This window comes from Chiloscyllium punctatum, chromosome 7, assembly GCF_047496795.1.
Source record: "Chiloscyllium punctatum isolate Juve2018m chromosome 7, sChiPun1.3, whole genome shotgun sequence".
NCBI lineage: Eukaryota > Metazoa > Chordata > Chondrichthyes > Orectolobiformes > Hemiscylliidae > Chiloscyllium > Chiloscyllium punctatum.
Window position 1 is genome coordinate 80856445 of NC_092745.1, and position 10922 is coordinate 80867366.

At 41.7% G+C, this 10922-nt stretch overlaps 1 protein-coding gene across 1 annotated transcript in view; it reads right to left on the reverse strand.

Moving 5' to 3' along the window:
- Nucleotides 1–10698, reverse strand: part of efcab14 (EF-hand calcium binding domain 14) — an 84916-nt gene extending 74218 nt beyond the window's left edge. The window contains exons 1-2 of the mRNA XM_072574174.1: nucleotides 10315–10698; nucleotides 7922–8070 (exon numbers count right to left, since the gene is read on the reverse strand). Of these exons, the coding sequence (XP_072430275.1) occupies nucleotides 7922–8070; nucleotides 10315–10496 (331 nt within the window). The 5' untranslated portion in view covers nucleotides 10497–10698. The remainder of the gene's footprint in view (nucleotides 1–7921; nucleotides 8071–10314) is intronic.
- Nucleotides 10699–10922: the final 224 nt, after the last annotated feature.

A 10922-nucleotide genomic window follows, 5' to 3' on the forward strand; every position in this document is an offset into this window, starting at 1 on the left:
TAGGTTTATTGATCAGATTGTGTGTATTGATTACCTCCCACCCGCAACCAAAGCTTAATGCAGGAACTGGAAGGAACAAGATTTCGAAAATATTTTTAAATAACAACTCCACTTTTGCTCTTTGCATTAGTGAAGATATACCACAATGCACAGTTAATAGATGTACAACTGAAATTTTTGCAAGAAAAAAAGACCAAAATATCAATAGAATAAATTCCTTGCATCAATCTTGCAATTTGATATCCCACTCGTTCTATCTTGAGCAATGCAATAACTAAAGCTGCAGCAATTGTGATTCGGAATTCAAGGTTGTGTACAAAAGCCAGCCTGATTAAATTAATGAGATGAAGGATCAGAATCACCAATGTTGAACATTTATCCAAGAATGACTAAGACTGTTCTGTATTGCTTCTCTGCTATTACATCACTGGCCAGCCAGCTCTCCCTAATGCTACTTCCTAAGTGAATTTTCATTGCACCTTCCAAGAGGAGGTGGCACGTTTTTGACTGCTGCTCCATTGACAAAATCAAGCAGCAGCACAATCTTCCTCTTCAGTGTCTTGATTCTTCAGTTGTATTACATCTCTTCATGGGATGCAAGCAATTCCACCACATTTGCTATATCTACTTCAAAAACCAGGCTTCCTCTCCAAGGTATGATTTTACACTGAAATTCAGGAACAGTGTTGACATTCTCCTTGCCGGGTGACACACGGAGACCATAATTTCAGCCACAAAAACATGACAACATGACTTGATCACATGATTCAGTGATATTGTAGATGTGTGAAAATTCCATAGCCGATGGAGTATTCTCCCAGCAGTTGTCCAAATATGTTAGAAGGTATGGCTCAGTTAGTTGACTTTGAACATTGCTATTGCTCTCTGATCCATGGGCTGTAGCAGAGATGTCATGGTAGATTAGCTCAGTTAGCAACATGGCATTTTGCAACGCTCAATTCCTTCACTGGCTAAAGTTACAATGAAGGACTTTTCCTTCTCAACCGCTCCCCTTGCCTGGGATATGACGACCCTCAGGTTAAACTACTAGTCAGTCATCTCTCTCTAATTAGCAAGCAGCCTATGGTCAAATAGGGCTATAGCAACTTTACTTAGTCCCACATTGTGGTTGCTACTAAGAATTCTGGAGTCCACTCCTACAAGAGGCTTCTTTCCCCCACTATAAACTCCTGAACTAATGGTAGTTGTACATTTTGCACAAATGTTGTCCTTCATAAATTAGTGATACACCTCCACCTAGTTTCCTATTCCTCTTGAATATCATTTATCCCTAAATATTCAGAACCCAATCCATGCCATCTTGCAGTCATTTCTCTAATGATTATCAGATCACATTTACTTCAATGCGAACTATTAAATCTAGTCATCTGGAGAGGGAGGAACAGAGTTGAATCCAAGAGGAATCTTCTTCAAAATTGAAGAGTTCTGAAGTCAAGTTACAATGGACATGAAATTTTAACTCTGTTTCTCTCTCCATAGATGGTGCAAGATGTGCCGAGTTTCTCCAGCATTGTTTGTTTCGAATTTCCACCATCTGCACTATTTTGCTTTTATTGCACTATTGCTATTAATTCTATGTGCATTCAAATACAGAGTCTTTTGTCACTTTTGTAACATTTAGCCATGCATATTAACACATTCATTTTTTTAAACTTGTCCCTTCCTATCATTCTCTGACCCTCAGTTTCCATATTACTACTTTCTTCATTTGTCTAGTCCTGCCTCTTTGAGATGCTACATCTTTCTTTATTTGATCCCAGTTTACAACCTTTTCCACATCCCGAGTCACTTTTTCTTGCAAGAACACTGGTTCCAGCATGGGTCAAGCATAGATAGCCCTACATTTCTGACCCCACTTTCTAGAATACTGGCATCAATACCCCACGCACCAAAATACACTTTTCTCACACATTTGTCACCCTACGTCAATTTGGGTATAAATCCTGAAATTATAACCTTTATAACCTTCTGTATTTCAATTTAGTGCCTTGCTCCTCATGCTTATTTTGCAGAATTTCTTGCCAAGTTCTATGTATGACAGTAGTTCTACATGGATCAAAACCATTGGATCCACCTCCTTCCATTTCAAGTCCCTTTCCAACCCTGAACAGATGTCCTGAATCATGGCAATGGGCAGATAAAGTCGGCTGAACACTTGCTATGTTGCAGAACACAGTGTCAATCTCCCTTGCTCTACACCGCATGACATTCTTGTTACTCCCCCCACTTATGTACCTTGTTGTACTATGGTGCCATGGTCTGTTTGCTCATTCACCATGGAACCCCATTCTCAGCCAGAGAGAATATCAAACCTATGACACACTTGCAAAGGTTGACAATCCTGCACTCTGGGCCTCCTTACCTACCTCACTCATAGTCACACTCTCACATTCCTGACCAAATCAGAAGACCCAATGCTGAGAAAATCACCTGGCACAAAGAATCCAAGTAACTTTTCTCCTCACTGATGCACCACACTGCCAACAGTTCATTTTCCAATTCAAAGCTCTGAGCTGAAGCTGATCAAATGTCATACACTTATTGAAGACAAATTTGCTCTGCATTACAAAGCATTCAGGGACTTTCACATGCTGCACTCTAAATATATCACCAAGCTGCTACCCTTCATGAGTTTTAATTATGTATAAATTATATTATACACAATGTTGTTTTTGCTTTCTTCCAAAAAAAAACCTCTAATTGGATAATATGTAAAAACTTCAAGTAGAAAATATTTTAACCATTAACCAGAGATCCAAACTCTCCCAAGAACCGATTCAAATCTATTCCAATGAATCAAGCTCCCTCTCCGACAGCCTGTTTGAAGGTCATAGAGATGTACAGCACGGAAACAGATCCTTCGGTCCAACCCGTCCATGCCAACCAGATATCCTAACCCAATTTAGTCATACCTGCCAGAACCTGACCCATATCCCTCCAAACCTTTCCTATTCATATACCCATCCAAATGCCTCTTAAATGTTGCAATTGGACCAGCATCCACCACTTCCTCTGGCAGCTCATTCTATACCTGTACCACCCTCTGTGCCCCTTAGGTCTCTTTTATATCTTTCCCTTCTCACCCTAAACCTATGCCCTCTATTTCTGGACTACCTGACCCCAGAGAAAAGACTTTGCCTGTTTACCCTATCCATGCCCCTCATAATTTTGTAAACCTCTATAAGGTCACCCCTCAACCTCCAACGGTCCAGGGAAAACAGCCCCAGCCTGTTCAGCCTCTCCCTGTAGCTCAGATCCTCCAACCCTGGCAACATCCTTGTAAATCTTTTCTGAACCCTTTCAAATTTCACAACATCTTTCCGATAGGAAGGACACCAGAATTGTATGCAATATTCCAACAGTGGCCTAATCAACGTCCTGTACAGCCACAACATGCCCTCCCAACTCCTGTACTCAATACTCTGACCAGTAAAAGAAATCATACCAAATGCCTTCTTCACCATCCTATCTACCTGCGACTCCACTTTCAAGGAGCTATGAATCTGCACTCCAAGGTGTCTTTGTTCAGCAACACACCCTAGGACCTTACCATTAAGTGTATAAGTCCTCATAAGATTTGCTTTCCCAAAATGCAGCACCTCACATGTGTCTGAATTAAACTCCATCTGCCACTTCTCAGCCCACTGGCCCATCTGGTCAAGATCCTGTTGTAATCTGAGGTAACCCTCTTCGCTGTCCACTACACCTCCAATTTTGGTGGCATCTACAAACTTACTAACTGTACCTCTTATGCTCGCATCCAAATCATTTATGTAAATGACAAAGTAGAGGACCCAGTACTGATCCTTGTGGCACTCCATTGGTCACAGGCCTCCAGTCTGAAAAACTACCCTCCACCACCACCCTTTGCCTTCTACCTTTGAGCCAGTTCTGTATCCAAATGGCTAGTTCTCCCTGTATTCTGAGATCAAACCTTGCTAATCAGTCTCCCATGGGGAACCTTGTAGAACACCTTACTGAAGTCCATATAGATCACATCTACTGCTCTGTCCTCATCAATCATCTTTGTTACCTCTTCAAAAAACTCAATCAAGTTTGAGAGACATGATTTCCCACGCACAAAGCCATGTTGACTATCCTGAACCAGTCCTTGCCTTTCCAAATACATGTACATCCTGTCCCGCAGGATTCCCTCCAACAACTTGCCCACCACTGAGGTCAGGCTCACTAGTCTATAGTTTCCTGGCTTGTCCTTACCACCCTTCTTAAACAGTGGCACCACATTTCCCATCCCCAGTCTTCCGACACCTCACCTGTGACGATCGATGATACAAATATCTCAGCAAGAGGCCCAGCAATCACTTCTCTAGCTTTCCCACAGAGTTCTTGGGTACACCTGATCAGGTCCTGGGGATTTATCCACTTTTAACCATTTCAAGGCATCCAGCACTTCCTCCTCTATAATCTAGACATTTTGCAAGATGTCACCATCTATTTCCCGATAGTCTATATCTTCCATATCATTTTCCACAGTAAATACAGATGCAAAATACTCATTTACTATCTCCCCCATTTTCTGCGGCTCCACACAATGGTCACCTTGCTGATCTTTAAGGGGCCCTATTCTCTCCATAGTTACCCTTTTGTCCTTAACGTATTTGTAAAAACCCTTCGGATTCTCCTTAATTCTATTTGCCAAAGCTATCTCATAGAGCTTACATATGCTTCCCTCTTTTTCTTAACCAAACCCTCAATTTCTTTAGTCATCCAGCACTCCCTATACCTACTAGCCTTCCCTTTCACCCTAACAGGAATATACTTTCTCTGGATTCTCGTTATCTCATTTCTGAAGGCTTTTCATTTTCCAGCCGTCCCTTTACCTGCGAACATCTGCCCCCAATCAGTTTTCGAAAGTTCTTGCCTAATACTGTCAAAATTGGCCTTTCTCCAATTTAGAACTTCAACTTTTAGATCTGGTCTATCCTTTTCCATCACTATTTTAAAACGAATTGAATTATGGTCGCTGGCCCCAAAGTGCTCCCCCACTGACACTCAGTTACCTCCCCTGCCTTATTTCCCAAGAGTCGGTCAAGTTTTGCACCTTCTCGAGTAGGTACATCCACATACTGAATCAGAAAATTGTCTTGTACGCACTTAACAAACTCCTCTCCATGTAAACCTTTAACACTATGGCAGTCCAAGTCTATGTTTGGAAAATTAAAATCCCCTACCATAACTATTCTATTATTCTTACAGATAGCTGAGATCTGCTTACAAGTTCGTTTCTCAATTTCCCACTGACTATTAGGGGGTCTATAATATAATCCCAATAAGGTGATCACCCCTTTCTTATTTCTCAGTTCCACCCAAATAACATCCCTGGATGTATTTCCGGGAATATCCTCCCTCAGCACAGCTGATTTTTCAAAAGCTGATTGGGGACAGATATTCACAGGTAAAGGGACAGCTGGAAAATGGGAGGCCTTCAGAAATGAGATAACGAGAGTCCAGAGACAGTATATTCCTGTTAGGGTGAAAGGAAAAGCTGGTAGATTCAGGGAATGCTGGATGACGAGAGAAATTGAGGGTTTGGTTAAGAAAAAAAAGGAAAGTTATGTCAGGTGTGGACAGGATAGATTGAGTGAACCCTTAGAAGAATATAAAGGCAGTAGGAGTATACTTCAGAGAGAAATCAGGAGGGCAAAAAGGGGATATCAGACAGCTTTGGCAAATAGAGTTAAGAAGAATCCAAAGGATTTTTACAAATGCATTCAGAACAAAAGGATAACAAGGGAGAGAATAGGGCCCCTCCAAGATCAGCAAGGTAAGCTTTGTTGGAGCCGCAGGAGTTGGAGGACATACTAAATGAGTATTTTCATCAGTGTTTACTATGGAGTAGGACATGGAAGATATAGAATGTAGGGAAATAGATGGTGACATCTTGAAAAACGTTCATATTACAGAGGAGGAAGTGCTGGATGTCTTGAAATACATGACAGTGGATAAAACCCCAGGACCTATTCAAGCATACCCTAGAACTCTGTGGGATGTTCGGGAAGTGATTGCTGGGCCTCTTGCTGAGATATTTGTATCATTTGTTATACAGCGTTTAAAATAAAAAAACTTCTCCCATCAAAACCTCAGTCGTGCATTGGAAGGTCAGACTAGTTTTTCAGATTTATCTGTTGAAGCAGCTTTAGCATATTAGTGTTTTAATTCTGAAGATGAAGACATATTGTATAAAGAGGAACTACATTTTAAGCATACACTAAGCATGCTTCCACAATTCACACAATAGCACAAACATCCCTGGACAATGGTTAGGCAATATCTCTGATGTAGAGTTGTCAAAAGAGGTGTCAGAGGAATGCAATTCTCTGCATCATAAGTTGTCAATTTAGCCACATTGTTGGATAGGTTAGCTTTCATAGGGATAAGAATCATAAGACCAAAATTACTAGCACTGTTTTCACAAATGTCCAACGCCAGCTCCAACAACATATCTGGAAAGGTCTTCGGAGAGCTCTCTGCCTGCAATTTACTCTGCTGAATGACCTAAACCAAATCGGTTGGAAAAACCATTCAGCACATTACTGATGATCTCTAATCCAACCATTGTATGCAAACTTTTTGCACCAGCCTAATAAAGTATTAATCAGTTTCTTAAACATCATACATAAATGTGTATCTGAACAATGCCCTTCCCTCAATCTTTAACTTTCCAATGCAATATAGGATTGACTGCAAGTTACATCTGTTGAAAACATTGTTAGTCGCAATACATGATCAGAAATAAGACCCAGAACTGACACTTAGTCAGAGATTAAAGGTCACAGCTGTGTAACTAAAATCAATACTTTCTGTTTCTATTATCTAGCCAATTCACTACCAGGTTTACAACTCCTTTGCTTATCCTATAAATAATCCACGACATCATTCCAAAAAGAAAAATCACCAAATTAGAGTATCACTGTTAAGAAGGCATTTTTCGTGAAAGATTGCCTCACATTCATCATAATAATTTGCAAGAATACCAAAACAAAAGGAAAATATCATTTATACTGTTGCCAGTAGGAAGAGACTGCTGGCTAGCAAGTGGATTGACTTGTGGAGGCATTGCCATGGGGAATATACCAGTTAACTGATAATTGAAAGTTATCTCCCAAGCTTTTATATTTTAAACTGGACAGTTTAGCTCGGATTTGTCAAGGCATTGCCCTGAGAAATGAAGAACGACCGTCACCTATGTTAGTGAGTTGAAACAGGCAATGCATATACATCCGTCTGTCTGCAAAAGTCAAGACTCAACTTGCATATCTAGCTTCCAGTATGAGAACTACCAATCCAACTGATAATATATAAGCGAAATAACTGCTCAGATATTATCTCTAAGTGTTAGGCTTGAGGTATCCAAAAGAACTACTAGCATACAATACAATTGAAAACATGAGATTTTATGTACAGCATAGAGTCTATTAAGTCACCAGTGTTAACCCCATAATATTTTAAAATCTGTCCATTGAACAAATCCAGAGTCTGCCCACAGGCTACATACAAGTAATCAACAGTCAATTGTACAGGATAGATGAATTTTCACTCAATGCACTTATTCAGAACTTTTCTAAACAAAAACCTCTTTATTGCTGATATCCTTACAGATCAGAATCACAGATTAAATGCCAAAACACGTAAAACTCCTTCCATATCATGAAGTTATTCATCTTAGCCACAATCTCCATAAAGTTTACTGAGACTTTTCCCACTTCACACTTGAAATACCAACACTGACTGTATTTAAAAAATTAATATACTACTTGCATGTAAGTGAACAATACCATATTCAAACGGCCCACATTTTAAGGAGAGCTTTGTAGCTGTATAGAAGAACCTGCACAACACAACACAATTGTTGTATTATTCTACCTTATACCATACTTACAAGTTCTGAACTTTTCCTTCAGTGCATCCAGATCTTCTTTGAGGGCAACTTGCATCCAGACCAAACCAACACATGCCACTACGCAAGCAGCAAGCATAACAAATGCACATAGTGGATAACAAATTTTGCAACACCTTATGTAGCCTCCCCTGTAACAGAAAGAACAAAGGACTGTGATGAAATAGACTATTTGCACTGCAAATAAAACATGATAATTTCACAACTTCTTAATAAAATTCAGCGAGAGACCAAAAATTGAAAAGCAGAAGTATCACCATACCATTCCCACAATATACATAAACCTTGATTATGATCTGCATATTTATGTTTTGTCCACTGTTGCTAACCTGTGAACATTTTTGTTTAACCAACAAATATGGAAAGCAGCATTTAGTAAGGTTTTTTAAAATTAGATTCCCTACAGTGAGAAAACAGGCCCTTCGGCCCAATAAGGAGGCTTTGAGCTATACAAAGTAGGTTTCCAGGATCTGCAGTCCGCACTTTTACCTTGGCTAGAGCTGTTTTCCCTGGAGCGTCGGAGGCTGAGTGGTGACCTTATAGAGGTTTATAAAATCATGAGGTGCATGGAAAGGACAAATAGACAAAGTCTGTTCCCTGGGGTTGGGGAGTCCAGAGCTAGAAGACATATGTTTAGGGTGAGAGGGAAAAGATATGAAACAGACCTAAGGGGTGACTTTTTCATGCAGAGGGTGGTACATGTATGGAATGAGCTACCAGAGGAAGTGGTGAAGGTTGGTACAATTGCAATATTTAAAAGGCATCTGGATGGGTATATGAATAGGAAGGGTTTGGAGGGATATGGGCCAGGTGCTGGCATGTGGGACTAGATTGTGTTGTGATATCTGGTCAGCATGGATGAATTGGACTGAAGGGTCTGTTTCTGTGCTGTACATCTCTATGACTCTAAGTCCACACCAACCCTCCAAAGAGTAACCCACCCAGACCCACTTCCTTCTGACTAATGCACCTAACACTATGGGCAATTTAGCATGGCCAATTCACCTGACCTGCACATCTTTGGACTGTGGGCAGAAACCAGAGCACCCGGAAAAAACCCATGCAGACACAGGGAGAATGGGCTGGAATCGAACCTGGGACCCTGGTGCTGTGAGGCAGCAGTGCTAACCACTGAGTCATCATACCACCCCGTATCTGGTTTTACTAGATACCAAAATGTGTGCGCATGAGAGGCTCCTAATAACCAAAACATATGCAGGCTCCCAAGATGTCAGAAGAATTACTCATTTTTTTTGTCTGTGTCAATGTCATTTGCCTGGAAATGAAATAACACATTCTTTCCAAATTCCAGGCCCAGTGTTCGATATCAGGATCGAACGTGTCAAGCTTCCCAAATGATGGCAAGATGCCAGAAATTCTTACCCCCAACTCAAAGACAACTGTCGAGAGCAAATTTCTTCATGGGTATAATTTTCTCTCGTCGTCACTGAAATATCTCCATCGACCAGTATCCTGTCACCACATCACCCTCCATTTACACATGCTTAGTGATCAACACTGGTCTGGCATCCCTTGAGCCTGCTCTCAAAATGAACAGAACCTCTGACACTCCTATTTACATCTGTCAGCCAGGGATCCTGATTGGACCAGCTTAACAGCCCAAGAGTATAAGGTCCACCTGACTGATCTTATTTAATCTTTGTAGACAAATGTATTTTAGCCAATTGAGTAGCTGATTATAATTTCCTGGACAAGAATATGGAAGTTGCGGTAGACAATATTTTAAAATGTTTATTGTCGTCACAGTTGTCAACTTCCCTCAACATGTCGTGCAAGCATATCAGAAACACTGCCTTTGCTAGATCTGAGTTCGTCTGACTTTGCCCAATATAACTCATTTTCTCAATTTACTTTCAGTAACCCTACTTCAAGACTGAACTGAGTTCTGAAGGGTCAATGGACCCAAAACATTAACTGATTTCTCTCCAGAGATGCTGCTTGTCAAACCTGCTGAGTTTTTTTCCCCAGCAATTTTTGTATTTGTTTGATTTCCAGCATCCGCAATTTTGTTTTTGTTTCGAGCTTTAACAGAGACCTTGTGTATTATTATCGACAACTAATTCGCAACTAACAACGGATCTGTCGAAACAAGCCATTTTAATTTTAATACTGGAGGACGTCAATGATGCACAACCTTCAAGAAGAATGATTTGTAAACGAAACTCGCCAAAGGCAGGTCACTGTGACATCCTAATGCAGCCTCACCTCGGCTGCTCGCTATAAAATTGCACGGCGCTCCTTCTTCCTCCAACACTAACTGAAGTTTGCCAAACACTTGTGCTTTTTGTGTGCAGGCAGAACGATCTTTACTGTACTTTAGAAAGGGTGCCGGGCTTCTCGGCGCTCTCTCTTACTTTGTAAACAGGGAGCCGGAAGCTGGCTGCGCGAACTCGTCAAACTCGGAGGTGGATTCGGAGTCGGAGGCCGTGGCCTCGGTCCGCAGCAGCAGCTGGTGCCCGGAGCCTTTCTTCGACTTCTTCTTCTTGCCATCGCCGGTGAGACCGATAAGGGCGTTCAGTTCCTTCCGCTTCTTCATCTTCTTCTGCGGCGTCGCCGCCTTATACTGAACATCGAGCTGCCCGTGTTTGCTCTCCAGCTTGCAGAGGTTTGTAGGCCAACATATAAACCGACAGGATGAGGCTGGCTGTCCCCCGGTAAAGATCGACACACACACACCGACCCAACAGTACCAACACCAACAGCAGCCAAACTCCACCTCGTCACAAACCTCTTCCTGATTGGTCAATGCGAAAGGTGCTCCAAGCTACGTCCAACCCCAGTGACCTTGTGACGTAGTACGGAGGAAGAGCGCCTTAGCCTGCTGAGCTATGCCGGGTCGGTGATCCATTGGAACGTAGTGCGGCTGCGCTTCGCCGGGCCCGTGGCAACATTGAGCGTTAGTACGGCTGCGCTTTACCGGGTCCGTGATACCATTGGGCGTTAGTGCGGCTGCGCTATGCCG